Source organism: Erithacus rubecula (assembly GCF_903797595.1).
Source record: "Erithacus rubecula genome assembly, chromosome: 10".
Classification (NCBI taxonomy): Eukaryota; Metazoa; Chordata; class Aves; order Passeriformes; family Muscicapidae; genus Erithacus; species Erithacus rubecula.
This window is the reverse complement of record NC_136662.1, coordinates 23,618,184-23,646,147: the sequence shown is the minus strand read 5'-3', so window position 1 is coordinate 23,646,147 and position 27,964 is coordinate 23,618,184. Positions and strand designations below refer to the sequence as shown.

Genomic DNA, 27,964 nt, shown 5'->3' with positions numbered 1-27,964 from the left:
TGCTTTATTTTCTGTGGAACTATTACAATCACACTGTGCCATTCTCTTTTCAGTACCGGGAGAAGAGGCTGGAGCAGGAAAAAGAGCTGCTGCAGAACCAGAACTCATGGCTGAATGCTGAGCTGAAAGCCAAAACAGATGAACTGCTCCAGACTGCCAGGGAGAAAGGCAATGAAATCCTGGAGCTCAAATGCAGCCTGGAGAACAAAAAGGAGGAGGTAATGTAATTACTGAGTTGTTATTTCTTAGAAATTGTACCACCTGATTAACTGTATTAAACAAAGCCAATACTTTAATGACTGTATTTAAGAGGCCTTTTATGCTCTTTCAGCAACTTTTGGGTTTGTTTTTATTTTTAGTTAAAAACAATGGGACAAGTATTTTCCAAATAAACTGGACTAGGAGCTAAAATTTTTACATAGTGTTCTTATTTCTTTTCTGAATAGGTTTCCAGAATGGAGGAACAGGTGAATAGCTTGAAACAGTCAAATGAAAACCTCCAGAAGCATGTTGAAGAACTTTTGAATAAACTGAAGGAGGTGAGACAGCATTACAGTTGCTTCTACAAATCAAACAATAAAATGAGTGAAACAGAAATACTGGAATGCTCCCCTACCCTGTCTCTTATTCCATTTACCAGGCAAAAGAGCAGCAGGCAAGCATGGAAGAGAGATTCCACAATGAACTGAATGCCCACATTAAATTATCCAACTTGTATAAGGTGAGTTTGTTAATTCCATTACAGCTGTAGTATTGGCCAAATCTTATGTAATGCAGCCAATTTGGAGTTTTATTCCTCACAAAATCTGGATGTGGAAAGGCTGACTTCCATTGCAGGACTTCATGAAACATGCAAAACATTGTTTTCTTTGCTGCTGTAGTAGTCAGCATTTACTCTTACATTGTTTGGATTATCTTGGAGAATGAGCAAAACTGGGGTTGAAATAGTAATTTTCTGCCAACTATTTTGAGTCTTCATGTTGTAAAAATGTGGTCATGTCTTAGGATCTATTGGAAGGTAAGAGTTTATGTGGAAAGTATGACTGTGGAAATGATTTTTCTGAGTTAGAAGTTCATTTCTTGGTTAAGACTGTCCTGTACTGTGTCAAAGGCACACCATTTGAACAAATAATATTTGTTCTGTTTGCTCAAAGAATGAAAAATACTCTGTTACCTTCTAAGTCTGCTGAAATGTAGAACTGCTTGCTCTTTGGTTTGCACTTTATAGTGTGCAGGTTACTGAAAGCTGTGTGAGCTTTCTTGCACAGATGCCCAAATAAACATTTTACAGCTTTACACTTGGGAGATCTCAAGCTGGATGCAAAGACATGTAAACTGCTTTGTACTGTGAGTCCCTAAAAATACTATATTTTTCAGACTGTTTGAAATGAAGTGTTGAAAATTCCCAGTTTTCTTTAGTCAGAAGAAGGAAAAAGCCAGCAGCAGCTGTAAACAGCTAAAGGCTATATATGGTATTAGGAATTGTCACATCAAATCAGTGTGTCTGATGCTTCTTGTTCTCAGGCAGTTTGCATCAAAGTGAGACAATCCACATGGAAAAGATTGACCAGCTTAGGTGAATCTTTACGCATTTTATGTAGGAAACTCTTCATAATTTATGTCAGGTTAAGCTTTCTTGTAAACATGGGGCTGCTGTTGCTGTGTACTAAAGGTCAGCTAAAATGCTTTCTTCAGAGTGCTGCTGATGACTCAGAGGCAAAGAGCAATGAGCTGACAGGAGCAGTGGAAGAGCTGCACAAGCTCCTCAAGGAAGCAGGTGAAGGTAAGATGGCAAAGGGAGGAGAGCAGCTGGGCTCCTTGGTGTACCTTAATGTTCTGAAAAATGGGATTTTTGTGTTCCTGAAAGGAATTTCATTGGGCTTTTGGGGTGATGGAAATACCAGTCCCTTTGTAATAAAAACTGTACCTGACTAGTTGAATTCACTGATGGTTGGGGAACTATTTGCAAATACACCTGGACTTTTACTATGGATTTTGATGAAAGGGTCTAATTTTGCAAGATATGTCTTCACTTTAGCTTTTTAGTTCCTTTAGTTCCTTTTCACTGCTAAGGACAGTTCATATTTTTGCCCTTTTCTAAGCAAAGGTGATAGGCAGTGGTTCATTCTTTGCTCACACTTCGGAGTTTTTTACCAGCATGAACTTCTATAGATTATATAAAGTAAAATTTAAGGTACACAGGTAAATTTTGATACTTCTAAAATAAAAATCACAACACACAAGCTGCTTGTCTGATTTAATTTTAGCTAATAAAGCAGCCCAGGAGCATTTGGCTGAGGTGGAAGAGTCAAAAGCTGCAATGGAAAAGGAGCTGAGAGAGAAGATCAGTAAGCTGGAGAAGGAGCTGGAGAATGCCAATGATTTACTGTCAGCTACCAAACGCAAAGGTGGGATAAGCTGGCACCTGAAATACACAAACTCTTGGGCTTTGTGGAAGGATATTGTGCTGAATTTCTGTAAGAACCAGCTGCATTAATCTAATTGTCATCTTTGGTAATTTCTAATAATATATTTTAGAAGCTTTATATATATATATGCATATGCTTATATGTGTATATAAATATGCTTCTCGCAGCAGAAAGTGCATCTCTCATAGTTATTTGGAGTTCTTTTGTTAATCTGTTATCTTTTCAAAGAACATGGAGAGGAGCCTTTTCTTCAAGGTTGAATCAGCATGCTTTTAGTGGTTTACTGGAGAGGGAAGTGGAGATGATAAACTAGTCTTATTTTCCTCTTTAAAAAATGCAGCAGTAACTTCTGGCCTTTACATTTCTGTTTAACATTAAATCTTGTTTAACATTCACTGTTTTAGCTCTGTCTTTTATGCTGATTGCTACATATCCATAGTTTCTAAAGGATAGGGAGCAGGAAGGAGTAGAGGCATGGAGTACATTTGCTCTATCCTATGTTAATTTAATGAAAATAAACCAGTGCTCTGCTACTCCAGACATCTGTCAGTGTGATAAAAAAATAGAGGTTAAGCCTTACTCCAGCTATTTTAATATTCATATTCTGAAATTATTTAAATTTTTGGAGTCCCAGTAGCACCAGCTTTTCAGCAATTCAAATAGAGCCAGTCAGATATGATATTTAAGAGTGTTTCTGGTGGGGATTATTGCAGCTTTTGGATGGTAATTGTGGGGTTGTGCTTCCAGGAGCCATCCTGTCCGAGGACGAGCTGGCAGCCATGTCTCCCACTGCTGCAGCAGTGGCCAAAGTGGTCAAGCCTGGCATGAAGTTAACTGAAGTGAGTGAGCACAAACCCCTCCAGCAGCAAAGCCCTTGGATGCCATCAGTGACACTGAGAATGGATGGGTTCAGGGGCACTCTCTGGGTTTGGGGTCATGCCTGATGCAGGCAAGGAAATCTTACTTGAGGCAGACCTCTTGCTAAGTTACTGGGATTTTTTTCAACATGCCTTACAGCTTTTCTTTAGTAGATCAAATTCATAAATAGGTGGGTTTTGTTAATATAACCTTACTTTCTATATGCATTTTTGGCAGGAGCAGCCTTTTTTTTGCTTATTTACATAACTTTTTAATCTGTACTGCTGTGCTTTTGGCCTATATTTGCAAAAAAATTAACATAACAATAGGTCATACAGGTTCTAGGGGATTTTACACTTCTGTTTATGCAATTTGTGTTGTCATTGTTTGTTACTGATTGTTTCATCCAGCCATTAAATTCCTTTATGCTGTGTTACTGGTTTTGATATTTCTGTCTCAAGTTTACTTAAAACTTATGCCTTTTACCTAGAAATCTTTTATTTCAGAGAGTTACATCATAAAGTTTGCCATTTTAAAATTAATATGTGTGACATCTTTGCTGTGATATGAGTCCTGGAACCATATTTCAAAAGTGCAGTTTGTTTTTCTGAATTAACTAGTTCAATTGTATAAAATTGCAGCACCGTAAGGTAGGAATTATATCATTAGCAGTGATTCTTTTTAAAGAGAACTCTACAGGCATATCAAAAACAAACCAAAATTTTTTTGTTGCAGCTGTACAATGCCTATGTAGAAACTCAGGATCAGTTGCATATGGAGAAGCTGGAGAATAAGAGAATCAATAAATATTTGGATGAAATAGTTCAGGAAGTAGAAGCTAAAGCCCCAATCTTAAAACGTCAGCGTGAAGAATTTGAGCGTTCCCAAAAAGCTGTTGCAAGTCTGTCTGCAAAGCTTGAACAAGCTATGAAGGTTGGTATAAAATACAAGTGCACGTATAATTTTGGAAAACAAATTAATTTTCAAATCTTTAATCCTAATTGCTGTTGTAAGTGTATGAAGTGGATCTTTCAGTTGACTTTTTTATGGGAAAAGATGTGTTGGACTTTCTGGCTTGCGATTTCTGGAACTGTACAAAGTATTTTGTAGAACCAATGTATTTTATAGTTTTTTTATAGTGGTGATTTACAGTCTCTGATTTTCTAAGAGAGTAGGTTCACTGTAAAGTTTAGTGTTTACTTGGCATAAAATTAGACTTCAGTGCTCACTTCCTACTGGTTTTAAGGCATACACCAATACATTACAAAAGAATGTGGCTTTTGATTCTGGAACACCTGGAGTTTAACCTTGAGAGTGTAACTTTAAGGAGAGGTTTGGTTCCCCAGGCTTGTTTGCATATGCTGTCATCTCTAGAAAGGAATGTGTCCAGTTGGGGTATGATGTTTGCTCCTGTTGTTGTGTTTGCAGGAGATCCATCGCCTGCAGGACAGCGCCGACCAAGCCAACAAACACGCCTCCTTCTTTGAGAGGGAGAGCCAGAGATTGGAAGTGAGAGTGAAGGATCTCTCCCAGCAGGTAGAAGAAACGTTGCTGTGGTTAAATGTGCTGTTTGCAGTTGGTATATTCATGTGCTGCTGCATTTCAAATATTTGCTTACAAGTTGTGTTCAGCCCCAGTCATGGAGACTTTGGCTGTCCTAAGTACCTTGGTGACATTAAAGCTTCTCCTCAGGACAGCATGGTACTTCCACTTTCAAAACCAGAATAAGTTTAGCTGGATAGAAGTGGTGCTGCTTTAGGATAATATTGTTAAGCATCTGACATGGAAAACTCACCTATATAATGTCTTTGTTAGATTGGACTGTCCTGTGTTCTGTTCACAGAACTGAATAGTTCATGTACTTCTGATATGTTGCTTTTTGTGGTGCTATTTTTTCTGTCATATAATTATCTTACAAGGATTTATTGATTATAATTGTTTGCACATTGTAGGGAAAACCCCTTAATTACCATCTCCTTTATTCCTAATATATTGTTTTTCAGAGCAAACTTTAGTCAGTCTGTGCAGGCCTTACACGAGAACTGTTTTCTTTCAGATCTGTGTGCTGTTAATGGAACTGGAAGAAGCCAGAGGCAACCACGTGATCCGTGATGAAGCAGTGAGCTCTGCTGACATCAGCAGCTCTTCTGAAGTGATCACTCAACACCTGGTCTCCTACAGAAATATCCAAGAGCTTCAGCAGCAAAATCAGCGTCTCCTGGTGGCTCTTCGGGAGCTGGGGGAGGCAAGAGAAAAAGAGGAGCAAGAAACAACATCATCTAAGTAGGTCATCTCTTCCTTTTCATTAACTTTGTACTGAGTGGTAACAAGGATTCATTCAAGCGTTTTTCAGTTTTTTACTTCTGATTATTATTAACTGTGTGCAGCAGCTATGTAACTCATAAAGACAAGTTCTTATTAAGCTGCAGGACCTTCAGGTTTCTATTAAAATAGCTTTATAGCTTTTTATCTTGTAATAGGTCCTGTCATCAAAATTTGAATTAAAAAGAATTATAAATTTCTAGTGACTGATTTCACACAACAGAGCTGTTTTTCAAAAAAATAAGTTTTTATTCCTGTTAGCTGAACAAGGAACTGCATGTGTGCATATCTAAATCACTACTGTAAAGGTCACAGGTGTGAATTCTCTGTGAAAGGTTCTTAGCCAGACTGTCTATTCATGCTACTGAAATTTTTGAAGTTATTCACATGAACAGAATTCTGCTGTCCAGGAAAGAGCCCTGCTTTCTTTTTCATCTGCAGATGGCAGCCCAAAGTCTGGTCTCCTAGAAATTTGCAGGATTCTGTTATAGGTTCACAGAATCATTAAGTTTGGGAAAGATGTCCAGGATCAAGACACAGTTGTGCCCCAGATGTCACCAGCCCAAAGCGCTGAGTGCCATGTCCAGGCCTTCCTTGGACACCTCCAGGGATGGGGACTCCACCACCTCCCTGGGCAGCTCCTTCCAATGCTCAACAACCCCTTCTGTGAAAAAATTCTTCTGGATGTCCAACTGGAACCTCCCCTGGCACAGCTCGAGGCCATTTCCTCTTTTCCTGTCCCTCATTGCCTGGGAGCAGAGCCCAACTCTCCCTCCCACAGCTGCCCCTCCTGTCAGGGAGTTGTGCAGAGCCAGAAGGTCCCCCCTGTGCCTCCTTTTCTTCAGGCTGAGCCCTCCCAGCTCCCTCAGCTCTCCTGGTGCTCCAACCCCTTCTCCAGCTCCATTCCCTTCCTGGACACACTCCAGCCCCTCACCATCCTTTGAGAAGGAAGGGGCCCAGAACACCTGGATGTGCCTCTCTGGATGCTGAAGGCAGCTGTTGTTGTTTCAGGATCTCTGAGCTGCAGAGCCAGCTGGATGAGGCTGTCAATGAACTGCAGCAGCTGCGGGAGTCGCGGCAGCACCAGCTGCAACTCGTGGAGTCCATCATCCGCCAGCGGGACTTGTTCCGCATCCTGCTCACCCAGACCACGGGGGCCATCATTCCTCTGCAAGGTACCCAGGCTGCAGGGGCTGTATGATCTTCTCTGGCAAGCAGGAGTGTTGCTTTAAAACCCACTTTACCTTCCTGTAGCTTCAGGTATGTTACCAGAGGAGATGTGTCTTACATCTACTCCAAAGCGTCCGAATTTACCTCAGTCCATGGCAACTCCTGCTCCAGTGTCCATGAGTGAGTCTGTGGAGACTGTGGAGGCCAAGGCTGCTCTTAAGCAGGTATATTTTTCAGTAGACACTGCACAAAGCTGTCTCTATTTCTTTTCACTTGCTTTTGGTAAGCACTTTTGTGTCTGTTCTTTGCTGCAGTTGCAGGAAGTTTTTGAGAACTATAAAAAAGAGAAGGCAGAGAACGACAAACTTCTGAATGAACAGAATGAAAAGCTTCAGGAGCAGGTCACAGACTTGAGGTCACAAAATGCCAAGATATCCACACAGCTGGAATTTGCCTCCAAACGGTAATTCAGCTACAAAATAGCATTCCCTTTCATGTTCCCTGGCTGTTTGATATTGTTTGCTCACTTAAACATTGATACTGTCTATTCTGTGTAAGAACATAAAGGAAAGTGCAGGTGGGATCAAGAGCAGAAGCTGTAGTTGAGTGAGTCATGTATGTGCAAACTGAAGCATAAAGCCATGAAACACCCAGCTGTGTGCATGCCCCTGTTGAGCTGGACAGTGCAATGTGGCAGACTTGCTTTGCTGTGTTCCCTGGAAGGTACGAGATGTTGCAGGATAACGTGGAAGGCTATCGCCGGGAAATCACCTCCCTGCACGAGAGAACCCAGAAACTCACAGCAACCACTCAGAAGCAGGAGCAGATCATTAACACCATGACTCAGGACCTGAGGGGAGCTAATGAAAAACTGGCAGTGGCAGAGGTCAGTAACACTGCAGGATATTGTAATGTAGCACAAGAGTTTTCCTTATGGTTATCCTGAAATGTCCCAAGTGAAGAGTGGAGATGTAAGAACATTCCAAGCTGTTTCAGTCTGCAGGGAAAGCAGAATGTCCAATAGTTTTGTTGTTACTATTCTTGACTTAATTCACCTGGATTTAAAAATAATATTAAATTCAATAGATCGACTTGGGATTGACAACAAGGTTTTTCTTATTTGTTGTCTTAAAGGTGAGAGCAGAAAATTTGAAGAAAGAGAAGGACATCTTGAAGATGTCAGATGTGCGCCTGACTCAGCAACGTGACTCTCTGCTGGTTGAACAAAGAGGACAGAACTTGCTGCTCACCAATTTGAGAACAATTCAGGTTTGTGGTGCTGTTCTTATGCCTAGCTTGGGTCTGTCAGGCTTTTAAATAAATACCCATGAAAATCAAATAAGACTCATGGGATTGAGTCTTGAAGTGGATTTTTATGTGGTTACAAATCAACACAATATAAAATACTTCAGCAACTTGTTTCAGCAAGTTTGGGATTCTTTTCCTACATTATGATACACTATTTACCTGGACAAAGTCCTGAGAATTATGAGTTGATGAGAAGGATTTTCACAACCAGATGGAAACAAAGTGAAAGGAAAAAATTTGTAATGGTAATTTCTTTGATAGCAGAATTTAACAGTGCCTGCTGTGGTAGTTGATTTTGTTGTTACAATAAATTTATTATAATGTATATTGATACTCAGAATGTATTTAAGGATGCACATTTTATCATGTGACTGAACTGTATTTCTCTAGCAGATCTTTTGGAGGTGTTTTAGTCCATGGCATTAGACTGCATGGGTAATAGATTTTTGTCTAATAATATTCATTGTATTAACATTATTAATAAAACCTTTCACAACTAAGTCAAACACTGTAAGTGCTATTTTAAATTATTTTCTGTCTCTATTATTTAATTATTCTTGGGGTGGGAGAAGTGTTGAGACAACTTTGTATGAAGTGCTGCAATAATTCAGAAGAAAATTATTGAGGTGTGTTGTAAACAAAATGCATTGTTCTGTTTTCTCAGGGAATACTTGAGAGATCTGAGACAGAAACAAAGCAGAGACTCAACAATCAGATAGAAAAGCTGGAGCGTGAGATATCTCAGCTGAAGAAGAAACTGGAAAGTGAGGTGGAACAAAGACATTCCCTTACCAAGAATCAAGAGGTGAGTGTAAATGTGCTGCGCTTGTTTGGAGGAAAATACAGCCCCAGGTGCTTCTGCCAGAGTGTAGCATGTTCTTCTCCATACCTGACATGTAGAACAATACTTGGCCTCTGTGCCATTTGGGAATAGTTGCAAACTGAAGAACCCTGTGCTTGCAGGTTCATATCCTGGACCTGAAGAGGCAGCTGGAGACAGAGACCAACCGCCACACCAGCACAAAGGAGCTGCTGAAGAACGCCCAGAAAGAAAATGCCACGCTGAAACAGCAGCTGAACAACACTGAGGCCCAGCTCACATCCCAGTCCTCACAGAGGCCTCCAGGGAAAGGTAAAATCTTCTACAGTTAATTTCTCTTTATGCTAAGCATTGCCATGGTAAAATTCACAGTCCATAATAATTAGAATTGGGACAACAGTACATTAAATAATAAACCACTTTTTACTGCAGTCACATACTCAGACTGATGATAAACCATCATGATTTGTAAATATGAAATTCACATCCAAGCAGTCTTTGACAAAAGAGGAAAATAATGCAAAACTTCTTAAAGGATTCATTTTTTTTTATTTGGAGGAGCTTAAATGTTTTAGATTATATAGTTTTAAATAGTCAACAGTGTTTATTGTAAAGCCTTTATTTTTGTGAGTTTTATTTAGGGAAACTTTATGAAAGTAATTGCTCTTACTACATTATTATCCTAAGATTCAGTTTTCAAGAGAACAGTGGGTTTAAAACTAAATTAAACTTCAGTTAATTCATGTGTTCTGATATTGCAGGTCAGTCTAGTACAAATGAAGATATGGATGATCTTGTAAGTCGACTGAGACAAGCTGAGGAACAAGTCAATGACCTGAGAGAGAGGCTCAAGACTAGTTCCAGTAATGTGGAACAGTACAGGGCCATGGTTCTTAGCCTGGAGGAATCCCTCAATAAGGAAAAACAAGTAAGCAGTTAATTACTTGTTTTTATTTACTTTAATTGTTTGTTAGAACAAAAATTTGATGCTGTTTGTGATTTTCCACCTTTTCAATGTTGTTGTTCTAAATTAGATGCTGAGAATATTAATTTTGGCTTTAAATTGTTAATAAAATTCCAGTTTTGTATCAGAATAATGTATTTAACTGGATAAAAATGAATTTCATTGTGGATTTTAATGAAGGTGACAGAGGAAGTTCGTACAACAGTTGAAACTCGTCTGAAGGAGTCTTCAGAATATCAGGCACAGCTGGAAAAGAAGTTGATGGAGTCAGAAAAAGAAAAACAAGAGTTGCAGGAGGAGAAGCGTAAAGCTGTGGAGAACATGGAGCTACAGGTATGCACTGACTGTTAATCTATAAGTAATAAAATAATCACCATTATGAATTACTGTCTTCAGTACTCTGCAAATGCCTTGCCACTTAGTCCTGGGTTTCTTCTTACTTTGTTTTCGTTGTTCCCCTGTCACTGCAGCTTTCAGAGCTGAAGAAAAGCCTGTCAGCTGTGCAGGCAGAAGTTCAGGAAGCTCTTCAGAGAGCCAGCACAGCTCTGAATAATGAACAACAGGCCAGGAGGGACTGCCAGGAACAAGTATGTTTGTGGTGTTTGCCTATTTTAGCCAAGATCAGCAAAGCTTCTGTTGGCTTTCAGTTCAACTCAAAACTAAACTAGTTACTCAGGGGCTGCTGGAGGCAGGAAAAACGTTGGGAGAGCACATTCTCTATTTTGGAAGCAGCTGTTTATTGAATACAATAGATTTCTGTTTCTAAGTTCTGTTTCATTATGTAAAAAGATTTGTTTGGGAATGTAAATAACTGGTTTTAATGAATTGTTGCCTCCATGCCCTGAGAAGGGAGCTGAAAATGCTGCCAACAAGACAATGAGGAAAGTATTTTTCTGTCCCAAAAGATAATTGTCATCTTTTACGACTATGGGGCAGTGTGATATTTAGCAACAGCTGATAAGATTGTCTTGTTACTAACTGTTTTTTAAAGGGAATTTAATTTTCTGCAGAGGAGAATTCCAGCAGCATTAATTGGTGTCAAGGATGTTGAAAAACTTTTGGCTATTTAATCCAGCCCCAAATGCTGTAGATGGGCATTTCCATGTTTCCTATGCTTGAGAAAAGCAGATGTTTTGGGCAGTGGCTTTCTTTTTGCTTTGATTTTGTCTCTTTGTGCACGTCAAACATACAAAATAAGGGTAACAGAGTTGATTTATTCTGGTTTTGTGCAGGCTATGATGGCTTCTGAGGCTCAGAACAAATATGAGCGGGAATTGATGCTTCATGCTGCTGATGTGGAGGCACTACAGGCCATCAAAGAGCAAGTCGCCAAGAACGCAGCGGTGAGGCAGCAGCTGGAGGAGGCTGCTCAGAAAGCAGAGTCTGAGCTCTTGGAATCCAAGGCCTCTTGGGAAGAGAGAGAGAGAATGATCAAGGTGTGTGATGGGCTTTGTTGTTTCAGTGGGTTTTATTCAATTAACAGAAATTGAAGCACAGAAATCACAGCCAGTGAATGATTTTGTTGTAGGATGAAGCTTCAAAACTTGCATCCCGCTGTGAGGATCTGGAAAAACAAAATCGATTATTACATGAGCAGCTGGAGAGCATGAGCAATAAGATGGTGACTTCTATGAAAGAAGCCATCCCAACTGCAGCAAATGTTTCTCTTAGTGAGGAAGGCAAATCCCAGGAACAAATCTTGGAAATTCTTAGGTAACCATAGCTCTGGGTTCCTTCTCCTGCGGGTTATAAATTCGATTTAACTTAAATAGCTCTGTATTACTTTATCCTTGAAGGATAATGTTAAAAATTCAAGTGCTTTTTTTGCTGGTGGGAGATGATTGTGCTACATGAGGACATTTTCCTGGTGTGATGTGGTGTTGGACTCCTCCCTGCAGGTTTATCCGTCGGGAGAAGGAGATTGCAGAGACGAGGTTCGAGGTGGCGCAGGTGGAGAGCCTGCGGTACCGCCAGAGAGTGGAGCACTTGGAGAGGGAGCTCCAGGAGCTGCAGGACAGCCTCAATGCTGAGAGGGAGAAGGTGCAGGTATGCCTGGGGGTTAATGCTTATGATTTCAGTGAGTACAGGCCTATTCTGGGGCTGCCTGTGCCAAAAATAAGTTCTTGAAAGGATTTTTTTTTTTTTTTAACTGGGATTTCTTATAACCAAATGGAGTCTTGTGAAGGAGTAGCAATTCCAAAATACATAATTAGGGAAAATAAAGATAATTTTTTTCCCCCCCATTTTCTGCTTTCCATTGATAATGAATGCCATGATTGCTTTCCAAGGTGATGTTATACCAGATCCAGGTGGAGTATGTGTGCACGTCCAAGCAAAACAAATGACTGAGTTGACTCTTTGCCCAGGTAACAGCAAAAACCATTGCACAGCATGAAGAATTAATGAAGAAAACTGAGACCATGAACATACTCATAGAAACCAACAAGATGTTAAGGGAGGAGAAGGAGAGGCTGGAGCAAGAGCTACAGCAGATACAAGCAAAGGTTAGTACTGAGCTTCACATAAACCTTTCAGATATTCAGTGCATCAGTTAAATGTCAGGATAAACCGTTGCTAATTACAGTAAGTACATGATCTACATTATAATCATTCCTTGAACTCATACACTAATGAGGAAGCTTTCCATTTTGAATTTTAAAAGACATTGGTCCATCTACAGCGTTGGAAAGCTTGAAGTTCAGTTCCATTTAGATGAACCTGAGAGTCAGTGTTTATCCTTGGCTAGAGGTATACCAGGAACAAGGATATTATCAGCAATTAAATGAAAAATGGCACCAAAATACATATAAAACAGACTACAGTTTTATTAAGAGTTTAAAAGGGAGATACTGTTTATTTTAATGGAATCCAGTACATTGGATTTTAACATTAATAATCTCTCCTGTACCAAAGTACAGAGTGAGCATCTAAGATTGGGATGTTGCACCAATGTTTTTTTTATTCTGTAGGATCATCTTCTGCTGTTGTCCTTTTCCTCTATCTGGCCACTGGAAGGCAGAGTTAGGAAAGAAGCTCTATCATGACTTCTTCTTGAGGGGTTCCTTCAGTCTCCTGAGATGCAGAGTGTAACCCTTACCATGTTTTTTCAGGTACGCAAGCTCGAGGCAGACATCCTGCCTCTGCAAGAGTCAAATGCTGAGCTCAGTGAGAAGAGTGGGATGCTGCAGGCAGAGAAAAAGCTCTTGGAAGAGGATGTTAAACGCTGGAAAGCCCGTACTCAGGTGGGGAAATGCTTCTTTTCAAAGAATATAATGTGGGAAAAAAGGCCTACCAGTCAAACAACTAAAAGTGCTAAATTTTCTTATGAAGAATAAAATCTAAGAAATATGTTTTAAATTATAAAGCATCGTTCACACAGCTTCAAAGTTAGCTATTCCATATCAAAATGCAAAAGCAGTGGCTCTAATTCAGAGATTTTCTTGCTGTAAGTGTACAAATATTTTACAAAAATTCCCCTGTTTTCTTCCCCTTTCAGCACTTACTGAGCCAGCAGAAGGACACCAATCTCGAGGAGTATCGAAAGCTGCTCTCTGAGAAGGAGGCAAATGCCAAGCGTGTCCAACAGATGAGTGAAGAAACAGGCAGGCTGAAAGCAGAAGTTGCCAGGTGTGGTATTGGTCAATTTGTTTTGTGCAGAGCAAAATATTCTAATTATAGCTGTATCTGGAAGTGTAATTTCTTAAGTGTCTCCAGGTGACTGTGAAACTTGTATTCTTTCTGTGGCTTGATAACAAGCAGGTAAGGTGAAGTCAGAGTTGTTTTGCAAGCTGTCTATTAGCTGAAATTATTCCAAAGTAATATATTGTTGAATAATTTCTGTTCTGTATTGCAGAGTGCTAGAAAACATAATCCACTACAGATAATGCCTGTGATGTAATGTAAATAAAGGATATTGAAATGTATATATGTTTTCAAGCATCTTGTTTGCATCTCCCTCTGATCTCTTCACTTAGAACTAATGCATCCTTGACTTCAAGTCAGAATCTTGTTCAGAGCCTGAAGGATGAAGTAACTAAAATAAGAACAGAAAAGGATACTTTGCAGAAAGAACTGGATGCTAAAGTGGCCGACATACAGGAAAAAGTGAAAACTATAACACAGGTCAAGAAAATTGGTCGCAGGTACAAGACTCAGTATGAGGAGCTGAAAGCACAGCATGATAAGGTAGATAGAACTGAAGTGGAGCATTCCTTAGAGTTCCTAGGGTTTGCCTAGAACTTCTAAATGAATCACTTGATGCACAAAAGCATCTTGTGAAAGTAGTGACATTGTGATCAGATAGTTCCCTTCAGCCTAGTACCCCTTGATGCCTTTCAGATGGTTGCTGAAGCATCAACTCTGCCCTTGGCAGAACCACAGGAAGACCAAGTTTCTGCCCAGGAAGTACAAGAGCTAAAAGATACTCTCAGTCAAGCTGAAGTGAAGACAAAGAATTTGGAGACTCAGGTTGAAAGTTTGCAAAAGGTAAGAACAGTGAGTAATGTTCTCCACTGCATCCTAAGTGTGTAACAGTGAAGAATGGGAGGGTGTTCTAATGTATGTCACAGAAATGTGGGAAATGACCAATTGTGCCTCTGCTTTCTTGGGAAAGAGGGATATTTCCTGGTGTAAATCCTGTGTCTAGTGTGTCTCACATTATTTCCTGGAATAAGTGGGAAGGAGATTGCTGTACTCCAGCTCTTGCATTCAGAGGGAACTGAACTGTTATTGCCTTTTAACCTTAACCCACTGGTCAGCTAATAGCAACTCCTTGGAACTTGGGCCCTATATTTGCCAAAGTAGTTGGTTGTGGCCAACAGTTGCAATCTTTCTCTCTCCCTAGACAATAACAGAAAAGGAAACTGAAGTTAGAAATCTCCAGGAGCAGATAATGCAGTTACAGGCAGAACTGTCCCGTTTCCATCAAGATCTGCAAGAGAAGACTACGCAGGAAGAACAGCTCAGGCAACAGATCACTGAGAAGGAAGAGAAAACAAGGAAGACCTTGCTTGCAGCCAAACAGAAAATTGCACAGTTAGCTGGTATTGTAATTTTTTTTTCTGTCATTAGAAATTTTCAATTATTTCTATCGAAAAAACTTTAGACAAGATACTTGAAAAATATGGCCTGCTTCATAGTTTACTGAAAGTGTTTTCTATTCCAAATGCTGCAGGGATTGTTCTAAAATTTAAAATTTAATTCCTCCAGGGAATATAAGTACATAAGTAGCTGCACACTGGACATAGAAAAAGTTTTGCTTACTTTTAGCTGGCCAGCATGATAACTCTCATTTTTGATCCTTCCATTGATTAGAGCAGATTGGCCCTACTAACAGCTTGGGTAATTCTCCCCTTCCCTAAATGTACAGGTGAAAAACACAGTGTCTCCTCTGTTTTTAAACATCACTGAGAGGAATGATGGTGTAAGAGCTTGCTGGAAACATCTTGTTCTGACTACTTCTTTAAATTTTTATTTATCTGTATTTATTACTTACTTTTCTGTCTTTAGTTTCTTTTTATTTAATTGCAATTTAAAAAAAATGGTCGTATTGCCTCCCAGATTTTATTTGACAGCTTAGCATTTTTAGGATTTCAGAATACTTCAGTGATCTGCTAAAACACTCGAGTGTTCAGTGTGCAAATTCAGCACACACTGAATCCTTTCCTGTTCCACCAGGTACAAAGGAGCAGCTCACAAAGGAAAATGAGGAGTGGAAGCAGAAGAGCAGCTCCCTGGAGGAGCAGAAGACGGAGCTGGAGGTGCGGATGAGCGCCCTGAAGTCCCAGTACGAGGGGCGGATCTGCCGCCTGGAGAGGGAGCTCCGGGAGCAGCAGGAGCGGCACCACGAGCAGCGGGATGAGCCCCCCGAGTCCACAAACAAGGTACAGAGTGTGCACAGTCCTGCCAGGCAGCCCTGGGACAACAGCCAGGCCACCATTGCCCAGCTCTTGGAAATACACAGGTTGGCTTCAGTAAGGGTTCAGAACTTGATTTAAATTCACTGTGAATCAGCCAAGGAGCTCTGCGCTCTATTTTTGTATTTTACTCATTCATTCAGTGTAATGGGTTCATGTCTCAAAACTTGAGAAAATACCCAAGCAGTTACCAAATTATTTTTTCAGTCTTGTAATGGCTGTCATGATTTGGTTTAGGGAATTCGCCATAATTGCAGAGTGCCCAGGTAAATACCCAACAACAAGTTCTCTCACAGACTTGTAAGCAAAGTGCTGAAGTGTTTTCTGTGTTCTCTGCTCTGCTTCATGTGTACATGACATGATACTTCTGTTTTTTACCTAATAGGTCCCAGAACAGCAGAGGCAAATCTCACTCAAGTCTACTCCAGCTTCAGGTGAAAGAGGAATGTGAGTTCACAGAGCTTCTGTGGTTGATATTTCTTGGGTTTATCATTATGTAGTTCTCCTCTTTTTAGCAAACCACTGACTTTTCATAATTTTTCTTAAACAACTGCAAAGATACTGACTGGCAATAATACATTCATCCTGTTTTCTCAGCTACGTCTAATCAATAGGGGTTTAAGCTGTAAACTCTCATATTAACTACCAGGAACATGGTATCTGGGAAACATGGAAGATTTTTAAAAAATTGTTTTCAGACTTCAAGATTTTGAAGTTGTATAATTTTGATTGTTAACTTTAACATTTTTTGGTTTTGGGAAGGATCTTCCTTGTGCAAGAATGAGAAATGGACTGAACAGATAATTCTAACGACGCATAAAATAGTCATTTGCCTAAGCTCTTAAATTGGAAATAATGCTATACAGATGAGCTGGGATAAGAAATTCCCTCTCAGCCATTATAAATGCATCCTTTAGACAGCAAGACTTTCAAAAATGTCTGCTAAAATTTGGCTGCCCCTTGTCTCAGCCAATAGAGGATGTTGCTCTGTATTGAATGAACCAGTTTTGATGTAAGATGTGTTACTTACTGTAATAAAGTCCCAGCACAGCCAACAGTACAAACACTTTGATCTGTTACTAGATTCCCACTTGATTACCTTGGAAGAAACCTGTCAGTTTTCCAAGCTGGATAAAAATCTATTGATGGCTTAGTGTGTCTCTCTTCTTTCAGCTATAAAAAGTTTGGAAGACAATTCTTTATGCTGTTGTCAGGCTTCTAAATTTAAAGCTTTAAAAAATAGTATTTCTGGCTATGAAAATATATTTGTTTGTTATTTTTAAAATCTGCTTTCTGTACCACGATGAAACCAATCTCCTTTTTTTCAGTGCCAGCACTTCAGATCCCCCAACAGCAAACATTAAACCAACTCCTGTTGTGTCAACTCCTAGTAAAGTGACTGCTGCTGCAATAGCTGGGAATAAGTCTACCCCAAGGGCCAGCATCCGTCCAATGGTGACTCCTGCCACAGTCACCAATCCCACCACTACCCCCACAGCCACAGTTATGCCAACAACACAGGTGGAGACTCAGGAAGGTGAGCTTTTTTGTGTAGTATAAGAATCCTTAGTACTCAGTAGTGTTACCTTTGTCTTGAAATGTTGGTGGCAGTCAATTTGGAAAGGCCTCAGACAGTGTCATTGTCCCTGCATCTCTTGGAGCGTTGCACTTCCATGACCATTCTACTTGCAGCAAAGTTCATGGTTCCTCAGCTGGAGGTGTTCATAACATGAATTCATCTGCCAAACACTGACTGTGCATGTTCAGGGCATCCTGAGAAGGAGAATGTGAGCTGTTCTGGATGAATGAAGACCCTGACTGCAGTGCTGTTTGCCTTCCAGCCATGCAGTCGGAAGGACCCGTGGAGCACGTCCCAGTGTTCGGGAGCGCCAGCGGCTCCGTGCGCTCCACCAGCCCCAACGTGCAAACATCCCTGCCCCAGCCCATCCTGACTGTGCAGCAGCAGACCCAGGCCACTGCCTTTGTGCAGCCCACCCAGCAAAGCCACGCTCAGATCGAGCCTGCAGCTCAGGAGCCAGCCCCTGCCATCGTGGAGGTGGTGCAGAGCTCCCAGATAGAGAGGCCCTCCACCTCCACAGCCGTGTTTGGCACAGGTTGGTGTCATTTTGTAGTCCTGCCTCGCTCAATAGTTCCTTGTAAGTAGCTCCAGTTGCACCCTTGGCCAACCAGGCCTCACTTCAGTTCTGGCCTTTTTCCCCTCTCTTAGTTTACTGCACATTTTAAGAACTTTTGAAGTTAGCCATCCTTCCTGAGCTGTCAGAAATGGTACCTCTGAAATGCTGTTGGCACTGCATTCCTTAAAGTAGAAAGAAAATAAAACTTTGTGTTTGTTTTTTTTCAGAGCAGCTTTGGAGTTTAATGCATTAAACCTTGCTGGCTCTGTTTCCATAGCACTATGAGCAAGATTAATTTTAGGAGCCATGAGTAAGCTACTTAAGCTTAAAATCTAGGAAGTACTCTAAAGCAACTCACTGTAATACACTGTTGCACATCTGTTTGTCCCACACAGTGTAAATAGAACATTTGTTCCCCAAAAAAACATTTCTGCAAACTGTTGGGGTTCTCTTTTTCCAGCTGATACTCTGGTAAAAATTTTGGGTGTTCTTGTCCATAGCAAAGATGTTGGAAGAAATATTTGGGTTGTACCCTGAAGCTTATATTTAAGGTCAGTTAAGTTGTGAATAAAGGCCTGAGAGCCTGAGACTTGTAACTTAGGGGGTTGATATTTTCCTGACTTAGGAAACAGCTTAGTGCAGTCAGATTGTTTGTTGTCATTCAGTGCAGGAATCAAAGTGATCTTCAGAGGAAAATACCAAAGCTTTTGATTTCTGGTTTGTATATATGTTGTTCTGAAAATAACTGAGAGATCTTTGAAGTTTCAGCTACCCCCAGTTCCTCACTGTCAAAACGCTCCCGAGAGGAAGAGGAGGACAACACTGTGGAGAACTCAGACCAGATCTCTGAGGAAACAGTGGATGCACCTACTTCAAAGAAACTGAGAATCATGCAGAGAGTTGGGCCTGAGGTTTGCACAAATATAAAGTGCTACTAGTTAATCTGTCCCTTTGTAGGATTTGAATGGGAAGTAAAAAAGTGTTACTTCAGAGCAAATCAGTGAATTCTTAATTGATTTTCTAATCTATTGGGAAGGAAACAATTATCTAAAAAGGCAGAGGTTAAACCAGTTAGAATGAATGATGTAAATCTTAACCTGTAGGATGGAAGAGAGAGTGCCATATCCTAGGATTGAGAAGGAAGAAGTTCAAACTTCTTTCAGTGTGGTTTGGAGGGTCTTTATCTACGTAATTCTGGACCAAAATGCAGGGTGTTTAGGAGCTGGGAAATGGAGATGAGTTGCTGAAAGAGCCTATAAAAGATTCACGTGAATTTTGGTGTGAGGGATTTGGGATGTGCTGTGAAAAAGGGATGAAATTGAGACAGAACCTCACAGTGTTAAGGATGCCAAAGATGTTTTATTAACTCTGTGCCAGAGGAATGTTCATAAGAGAAAAAGAGCAGGATTGTGTAAGAACATAACCTCTTAAGGATCTGGGAGGTTGGAGGTAGAATGAGAAGCTTTGTCCTGAAAAGATTGAGATATGCTGAGGTCCAGTGAGCTGGGGGAGTTGTATTTCTCCTGGGTAGGGAAGTGAGATTTTTGATAAAAGCATTGCTAAGGAAGCAGGAGAAAATGTTGCCCATAATCTTTATGGGAAAAAATAATTTTTATTAAAGAAGCAAAAAAAAAGTTCTAAACATGTTTAAGGCTAATGATGTGTTTTAAATGACGAAAAATGTTTGTTCTTCCAGGAGGAAGTGGCAGCAGAAGAGAGCACTGATGGAGAGGTCGAGGCACAAACATACAATCAAGACTCACAAGACTCCATTGGAGAAGTAAGCATATTTGAAGAGCAAAAATCTTCAGCAGAAATAGCCAGCTGCCCCCCAAATTCTCAGTTTATTTAGAAGTGAAATCTCAAATGTAATCCTGCAGGTTTCCCATGGAAATCACTTAAAGTGTTTTAAAGTTTAGACTTGAACTGTTCAGCCACTGATGGTCACTTGTCACATTCTCTTTTGTCCTCTCCTCTGGTCATTTTTAAGAAACAGCAATAACTGTCCTCTAAGCATCAGAGTCTGGTTCTCTTGCTGTTGTATATGGTGTAGTTTTGAATTTTGTTTGTTCTGGTGATTGCCTTTGGTGTTTGGCAGGGTGTGACACAGGGGGAGTACGTGGCCATGGAGGACAGTGAGGAGACTTCCCAGTCTATCCCAATAGACCTCGGATCCCTTCAGTCAGACCAACAAAACACTTCTTCATCTCAGGATGGCCAGTCCAAGAGAGATGATGTGATTGTAATTGATAGTGATGATGAAGATGATGATGATGAAGAAAATGAAGGGGAGCAGGAAGTATGTATATCATGGAATTCCTTTATGATTTTGTCTTTTTCGTCAGACATAAAACTCACCAGTCAGGACTAAACATAATCAAGATATTTTTGACTGGATAAGTGATCTGTATTTATGTTGCCTGAACTTGTAGTGTTTTAAAGCTATCTGCTAATTCACCTTGAATTTTTCTTTAATCTTCCTTTATCTGAACCCTCAGGCTTTTCCACCTTCTTTCCTACCCTTGTCCTGTTAAAGAGGGAGAGTCTGAGTGGGTGTTGATCTGTGCACCATATGCAGCCTATTCCACTCCCCTTTCTGAATTCCCCTAAGGCTCTGTTACTGTCTCATCACAGGATTATGATGATGAGGAAGAGGAGGATGAGGATGATGATGAAGACACAGGGATGGGAGATGAAGGAGATGACAGCAATGAAGGAACTGGTAGTGCTGATGGCAATGATGGATATGAAGCAGATGATGCTGAGGTGAGATTTGTACCTTTCTTTTATAACCTGTTAGATTTCTTGCAACCAGTCAGTGCTGTAATGCACAGATGTGAATGCTTGGAAGAGAAAATCTTGGTATGAATTCATCCCCAAAGGTTGAGACTGATATTGGGTGATGGTAATTTCTTGTAACTGGTGTTTTCACAAGAAAAATCAACTTGGAATGTTTAAAAGGACTCAATGAAAATACAAAGTACAGGAGCCAGCAGCAAATACTGTAGTTGCAAAGCTGGTGAGGCTTTTGAAGAGCTGGATATTTCACTGTCTGTTGTTATTAGATGATGGTGGCTATATTGTTCCTGTTTGTGTATGCACAAGTACTCAAAACTCCTGAAATCTCATACAGTTGAATATATTTACCTGATGCTGTAGATACTTATAAGATTGTCATGTATTTGACTTTGTTTACTTTCTGAATACTCTTGTACTGCTTTTATATTCTGTTTACAACTTGTAATTTGTTTAGTCATACTCTGTTTATGTGGCATTTCAGGGTGCTGATGGTACAGATCCTGGTACAGAGACTGAAGAGAGCATGGGAGGAGCTGAAAGCAACCAGAGGGCAGCAGATTCCCAAAACAGTGGTACAGTTATTCCATGTTTCTTTAGTCTGTGTATATAGGGGGAGGGAAATGCAGATGCTCTTTCCTATGTGTTAAAATCTGCTCTTAAAAGTAAAAATATAATTGAAATACTAAAGGCCATTTCAATGTGCAGTATGGATTCTTTTGAAATGTTTTCTGGATTTATGCTAAATTCCTTTGAAAATCCTGCAAGCTCTGGTTCCTGTGGAAACTTATTGACTCAGTGGATTAATTAATGGATGATTAATACTTTGTTTCAATGCTGGTGGTATAGCTGTCACAAATCCTCCTTAAATGATTTGAAATAACAATACTGGGCTGTCCGCAGGCTTGCAAGGGAAAAATGTGATAATGCATGGCAGAACTGGAAGATTTGCCCTCATGTTTTGAACTTGGTTCCTATTGTTTCCCCCTGTGCATGTGTGTTGCAGGAGAAGGGAGCACGAGTGCTGCAGAGTCCACGTTTCCCCACGAGAGCCTGAGGGAGCAGCAGCCGTCGTCGGCGTCGGAGCGGCAGGGCCCGCGGCCCCCGCAGTCCCCGCGCCGGCCCCCGCACCCCCTGCCCCCTCGGCTCACCATCCACGCCCCTCCCCAGGAGCTGGGGCCCCCAGTGCAGGTACACACCAGCTCCAGCACCGCAGAAGAATTTTTTGGAGAAAAAGAATTGCAAAATCAAATCTGTTGGGAAAAGTGTTGCCAGCTGTTTGGCATCATAGAAGTGGTAGCTGAGCAAAGCAATTCGGTGTGTGTCATCCTGCAGATGATGGCTGGACAGGGAACATATAAATCCATCCCCAGTTCCTTACTGCTTTTTATCTTGGAATTCTTAATACATTATACCAGTACTGTGTTAGCCAGTGGCTGATGATATTTCCACTTAAAAAACTTTTCTTGGCCAGGTTGTAGCTCAGATTGGAAGGGTTTTTATCTGTCTCTGCCCCAATGTAGATGGCACGAAGGAATGTTGCCATTTATTTTCCAAGTTAAACCTTTCTCAGTCAATGATTGACCCATGATTATGCTTTGATGAAGGCCTGTAGATTTTTTAAATTAAAACACCACAACAGGAATTCTTAAGAAGTATCCTGACTGAAATGATCCTTTACCATTAACTTGTGCTGAGGCTTGGGATCACAATATTTCTGTTTGCAAGTTTTCTGTATTTGGTAAAGACTTGAGTAAAATATTACTATCACTTGCCCAGAATATACATATTGTCCCCCAGAGAGTGCTGGAGCACTGAACAGGCTTCCCAGGGAATGGGCACAGCCCCAAGGCTACCAGAGCTCCAGGAGTGTTTAGAGAATGCACTCATGCTCTTCCTGGATTTCTTGGGCCTGTCCTTCATGCAGGGGTTGGACTTGATGATCCTTGTGGGTGCCTTACAGCTCAGGATATTCTGTGAATCCATGGTGATTGCTATACTTACTAGTTTAGCTGCTATCCTTGGCTCTGACTGAACACTTGTATGTTGTTAGAATTCCAGGACCCCATTCACACAACTTCCCTCTTTTCTTTCCCTTAAAGAGAATTCAGATGACTCGAAGACAGTCAGTGGGGCGAGGACTTCAGCTGACCCCTGGGATAGGTGGAATGGTGAGTGTATCAGAACCTACTACTAAAGACCTGCTTTGATGGAGCATTCCTAACTCTTGGGGTTTATTTTGGTTTTTAAGGAAGCTTGGCTGCTGACTTCAGGGGGGATGGTTTCTGTAGTCTTGCAGAAAATATCTTACTCCTGTTAATTCCTGTATTAATGGAAAGCAAAGACTAGAAAACTCCAGAAAACAAAAGGTTTCAAAAGAGGCTCAATTGGTTTTGTCTAAGGTGATTTTATTTGCTTGTTTTTAGAGTCAGTCCAAGTGGCTGTGTTGCTGGAAAAAATAATACTAAGTTCAGTTTCATCCTAAGGAGCAAGGCTAATTTATGCAGTCCCCATCAGCTAATTTTGAACCCTTTATTCAGCTGTATTTGGAAGAACAAATGCAGGTTCAGTGAGAGAAAAGAGAGAGACTGACTTTTGTGAGATCAAAGGCATCAGCTTTAGATGTCTGAAATTAAACAAGAATTTTGTTAGAGCTAAACGTGTCTTTGTTTTGCTGGACTATGTGGAAAATTCAACCTTTAACTCAGCTGGTATAAACTGAAAATACATTGTAGGCTCTCATATCAGTCTCTTTTTTTCCAGCAGCAGCACTTCTTTGATGATGAGGACAGAACAGTTCCAAGCACACCAACTCTTGTAGTTCCACATCGTACAGATGGATTTGCAGAAGCCATTCAGTAAGTAGATGTGAAAATAAAAAGGGAATAAAAAGGCTTTTCTCTGTTCTTTATTCTATTCTTTCTATTTTTCAGTGAAATGAAATTAAATTTAAATTAAATGAACTTGTGATTGGAGTAACATGCTAGGTAGTAGGATAGATGACTGCATGTGCAGATAAGTAATTGTTGTTTGAATTGTGTGTCATGTAACTGATCAGCAAATTAGGAAGTAAATATTCTCCAGTGTATTGTAACCCGGTGTTTAAGAAGAAATTAAACAAACAAAAAAAGTTCTATCCAATTTCCTCTTTCCCCATTAATATTGGCAATGAAAGTAGGAAAGTTACCTCCATTTTTGCTTTTGGGATTTTTCTGGACATGTCCAGCAATCCACTTAAAATTGTGAGAGTTTATAGAATGGAAAAGTAAAGAATATTCTCTTCAAGACTGTTTTGTTGATTTTGAACGCATTCCTAATGATTTGAGAAGCTAATTTCTGTTTATTTAGCAGTAGCTCAGCTGATTTTTATGGTCAGTATTAGCTCATTTTGTCTCATGCATATTTTGTTCTCTTGGTCAGAAAGTTCTTTCCCCCTGCCCCAATCTTTGGGGAAGTTGCAGAATTACTTAAGTCTGTATTTTGCCAGTTCCCCCCAGGTAGCTGGAGTTCCTCGGTTCAGATTTGGGCCCCCTGAAGATATGCCACAAACCAGCTCCAGCCACTCTGATCTTGGGCAGCTGGCATCACAAGGAGGTAAAGCAATTCTCTTTTCCATGGGTCTTTGAGTGAAAAAGAGTTAATTCAGTCAACAAACCGTTGAAGCGTGGAAACCTGCAACTCTTAAATAATTGTCAGCAAAGACAGAATAACAGAAAGTGAGAAGGTGTTATCTTCCAGCTGTTACATTTCTAGTTGTGTTAAGGTTTTAAAATTGAATGAAATATTGAAGGAATGGTAGCTTCCCTGTAGTGAAATAATAGGGGAAAACAACAAATGCAAAGAAATCTTTGGGATAGATCCTTATCTGCTCAGAGATGGCCAGACTGTTATGGTTTTTTTTTGGTCTGAATCTGTCCCTTTTCCCGGCATCCTTGTTGGCATGGAACACAAGCTGTTCTGTGAAGAAAGCTCACAGCAAAATAATGGCATAAGGCAAGGAGGAAAGTTAAAAAACAAGCAGTAATATTTTGATCAAGGTTTTACCTTCCAGTAAATTATGACCAGCTCTAACAGTAAGTCAAAACAAAATAATAAAAATCTGCTTAAATACACGTGACTGGATTTTATCAAGTGTCCAGAGGGAAGACACCAGTTGATCCTTTTTAAACTGTTAATTTGGATGGATTGTCACTAGAACTTTGTGTTGCAGGTTTAGGGATGTATGAAACCCCACTATTCCTTGCCCACGAGGAGGAATCAGGGGGTCGCAGTGTCCCCACAACTCCGTTACAGGTGGCAGCACCGGGTAAGTGGCAGAGGTTTGCAGAGCAGAGCAGGGAATGATTCCCCGTGGTCAGCACAGTGCCGCTGCTCCTCAGGAGCTCCTCAGCCTGTCTGAGGTGCCTGTGCTGCGCCAGGGCTCTGTGGGCAGGGCCTGAGGGTGTCTGTGCTCCCCAGTGACCGTGTTCACGGAGAGCGCCTCAGCCGATGCCTCGGAGCACGCGTCCCAGTCCGTGCCCATGGTCACCACCTCCACCGGCAGCCTGTCCACCACCACCGAGCCCGGCGCCGCCGACGACGCCGACGAGGTCTTTGCAGAGGCAGAGTCTGAGGGGTAAACCACTGCCTGCTTTGCAGCACTTCTGGCCTTCATTGTCACCCAGGGACAGCTTTTTGTAATGCTGTGGGGCATTTCTGCCTGACCCTTTGTCACCCAGGGACAGCGTTTTGTAATGCTGTGGGGCATTCCTGCCTGACCCTTTGTCACCCAGGGACAGCGTTTTGTAATGCTGTGGGGCATTCCTGCCTGACCCTTTGTCACCCAGGGACAGCGTTTTGTAATGCTATGCAGCAAGACAGTCTGACTCTTTATCCAAAACCAATGGTTTTCTGCTAATCTTCTCCTTAAGATTTAACAAAGTTAATGTGCATGTCACCAAAAAAACCAAAGAGTACTTTTTAAGAATGCAAAGGACTCTGCAGTAGTCAAATACTGATGGTTAAAGGCACAGGTTGAAGGATCAGTTTGTAGAATAAAGATTAAGGTATTCTTGTGTAATATAGAGAATCACTCCTCATGCAAAGCACACATGTATCATTAAGTCACACAGTTAAGACAGAGCATGTACTAAAGATGAAGCACAGGGCTGGAATAAGCAATTTTTACTGAGTTTTATAGAAAAATAATTTTGTCTTTTGCTTTACAACTGCAGCTTTTTATATTTATAATAATTGCTATATTTTATATTACGATGAAAATCTAAAAAGGGACAGTTTATCCCTTTATGCTATATTTTACTTTTGATTTTTATTGAATCTTTGGGTTCCAAGATGGATTTTTTTCCAGATCTTTTTAAAGCTATGCAAATACATGGTTCTCCTCCCCCTCTTTTCCTTCTAGCATTACTTCAGAAGCAGGTCTAGAAATCGATAGCCAGCAAGAAGAAGAATCTATTCAAGCATCTGATGAGTCAGATCTTCCTTCAACTAGTCAGGATCCTCCTTCAAGTTCATCTGCAGGTACAGGATAATCACAATAACAGTTCATACCTTTTCATTAAGAGTGGGAATTCCTTTGTCCAACATTATGGCTGGTAGCCAGGATACACAAAATAAGATAAAACTCTTAGAATCACAGACTTATAGAATGGTTTGTTGTAGAAAGGATCTTAAAGCCCACCCCTGCCATGGGCAGGGACACCTTCCACTAGCCCAGGTTGTTTCAAGCTTTGTTCATCCTGACCTTGGACACTTCCAAGGATCCAGGGGCAGCCACAGCTTCTCTGGGCACCCTGTGCCAGGCCCTTACCACCCTCACAGAGAACAATTCTTTCCCAGTACCCCCTCTGACCCTGCCCTCTGGCAATGGGAAGCCATTCTCCCTTGTCTTGTCCTGTCCTTGCAGGCCATTGTCCAAAGTCTCTCTCCAGCTCTGCTTGAGCCCCTTTAATCACTGGAAGGGGCTTTAAGGTCAATCCAGATTCTCTTAGAGCAAGATCATATTTTTATGCTTATAAATTCATTGATACTTTGGCAAACCATTTTTCCTTGGACCACAGTAAATGGAGTAAGCCAAATAAAAGTAATACTTGAAGGAGAAAACATTACTGATACTTTGGTGATTTTTCCACTGGCATATTTGATGTCAGCTTTAAAAATACTTTGAATTAAATTATGAAACACCAGTAAGCTGATCTTTATTGAGTTATCAATTAAACCCCTTGTATAGATAGCAAAAGAAATCCCAGACTTGTTTTGAAGCTTTTATTTATATTAGCGGAGAGGTCAATTAAATAAGGAGGCACCTTCATCATTGTAAAGTAAAGAAAGCACAGCATGTATCCAAACACATAAAGCTGCAGAGTGAGAGGCTGGCAGGCTCAGCCACCCTTTGTGCACTGGCTCTCTCCACAGACACCAGCAGCACTCAGCCCAAGTCCCTGCGCCGTGTGCGGCTGCAGCCCCCGACGCTGAGGACGGGCGTGCGTGGCCGGCAGTTCAACAGGCAGAGGGGTAAGTGCTGCTGGCTGCTCCAGCCAGGCTGCTGCAAACAGCTCCAGCCCTCTCCTCACGTGGGCACCACGGCTGAAGCTTGACAGGCTGGCCTTGCTGGCAGACAGGGAGTGACACAGCTGCCCAGCCCTTGAGTTTGGTGTGTGACGCTAAGAGCTCTAGTTTGGGTTTAGTGTGTTTGCCTGCTCAGCCTATCTTCTTTCTACACCTGGTTCTTATCAGTAGAGAGAGTAAAGAGGATTAGATCTTACTCTTCAAAGTTTTAAAAGAACGTTTCAAAGCTGTTAGGATAGCAGTTTAGAAACTTCTGGTTTTAGCACTAGAGCAATTTCCATTTGGTACATAAGGGTTCCAGTTATATCAATGTGTACTCATTGAAAGAAAAGCTTTATTGGAAGTATTACAGGTTTTTCAGTGCAATAGAATTAAACCATGACAAGAAATTATTTTTGTAACTTCTGTATTAAGAAAAAGCCTCAGATGGATTTTTGTTCTGTTTTGCATTATTTTAACATTGTAGAAGACTCAGTGTTAGCATTGAAATGTAGATTAGCTGGTATTTTAAGGGGAAAAAAGGAGGTGGGACTAGGATAGATTTTCTTCCATCTGTCACCACTTTTTTAATAACAAAAAGAAGGGGGTAATTGATTTAAGGTGTGGTAATAATCCTCTGGTCATTGGTTTGGCTCAGGATCACAAGTCACCCCCAGCCTTTTGTATGACACAGGTGATGT

At 40.9% G+C, this 27,964-nt stretch overlaps 1 protein-coding gene across 5 annotated transcripts in view; it reads left to right on the top strand.

Annotated features, from left to right (window-relative positions):
* The window catches only part of TPR (translocated promoter region, nuclear basket protein), a 32,705-nt gene that overhangs the window by 4,347 nt on the left and 394 nt on the right, over positions 1-27,964 (top strand). Inside the window, exons 6-50 of one of the 5 annotated variants that reach the window (XM_079314587.1) lie at positions 54-218; positions 447-539; positions 641-721; positions 1,696-1,783; positions 2,268-2,408; positions 3,177-3,268; positions 4,023-4,220; positions 4,716-4,823; positions 5,344-5,570; positions 6,621-6,784; positions 6,864-7,003; positions 7,094-7,242; positions 7,503-7,665; positions 7,914-8,048; positions 8,752-8,892; positions 9,051-9,219; positions 9,669-9,835; positions 10,052-10,204; positions 10,342-10,458; positions 11,104-11,307; positions 11,400-11,584; positions 11,770-11,917; positions 12,238-12,375; positions 12,982-13,113; positions 13,368-13,498; positions 13,846-14,056; positions 14,210-14,356; positions 14,715-14,913; positions 15,548-15,753; positions 16,172-16,233; positions 17,115-17,323; positions 17,628-17,900; positions 18,684-18,832; positions 19,618-19,701; positions 20,020-20,220; positions 20,556-20,687; positions 21,202-21,289; positions 21,724-21,908; positions 22,820-22,888; positions 23,481-23,575; positions 24,205-24,311; positions 24,928-25,023; positions 25,176-25,332; positions 26,119-26,237; positions 27,132-27,230. In XM_079314587.1, the coding sequence (XP_079170713.1) occupies positions 54-218; positions 447-539; positions 641-721; positions 1,696-1,783; positions 2,268-2,408; positions 3,177-3,268; positions 4,023-4,220; positions 4,716-4,823; positions 5,344-5,570; positions 6,621-6,784; positions 6,864-7,003; positions 7,094-7,242; positions 7,503-7,665; positions 7,914-8,048; positions 8,752-8,892; positions 9,051-9,219; positions 9,669-9,835; positions 10,052-10,204; positions 10,342-10,458; positions 11,104-11,307; positions 11,400-11,584; positions 11,770-11,917; positions 12,238-12,375; positions 12,982-13,113; positions 13,368-13,498; positions 13,846-14,056; positions 14,210-14,356; positions 14,715-14,913; positions 15,548-15,753; positions 16,172-16,233; positions 17,115-17,323; positions 17,628-17,900; positions 18,684-18,832; positions 19,618-19,701; positions 20,020-20,220; positions 20,556-20,687; positions 21,202-21,289; positions 21,724-21,908; positions 22,820-22,888; positions 23,481-23,575; positions 24,205-24,311; positions 24,928-25,023; positions 25,176-25,332; positions 26,119-26,237; positions 27,132-27,230 (6,517 nt within the window). Of the gene's footprint in view, positions 1-53; positions 219-446; positions 540-640; positions 722-1,695; positions 1,784-2,267; positions 2,409-3,176; positions 3,269-4,022; positions 4,221-4,715; positions 4,824-5,343; positions 5,571-6,620; positions 6,785-6,863; positions 7,004-7,093; positions 7,243-7,502; positions 7,666-7,913; positions 8,049-8,751; positions 8,893-9,050; positions 9,220-9,668; positions 9,836-10,051; positions 10,205-10,341; positions 10,459-11,103; positions 11,308-11,399; positions 11,585-11,769; positions 11,918-12,237; positions 12,376-12,981; positions 13,114-13,367; positions 13,499-13,845; positions 14,057-14,209; positions 14,357-14,714; positions 14,914-15,547; positions 15,754-16,171; positions 16,234-17,114; positions 17,324-17,627; positions 17,901-18,683; positions 18,833-19,617; positions 19,702-20,019; positions 20,221-20,555; positions 20,688-21,201; positions 21,293-21,723; positions 21,909-22,819; positions 22,889-23,465; positions 23,576-24,204; positions 24,312-24,927; positions 25,024-25,175; positions 25,333-26,118; positions 26,238-27,131; positions 27,231-27,964 lie in introns of all 5 variants that reach the window. The other 4 variants (XM_079314584.1, XM_079314586.1, XM_079314585.1 and 1 more) reach the window with 4 other exon arrangements.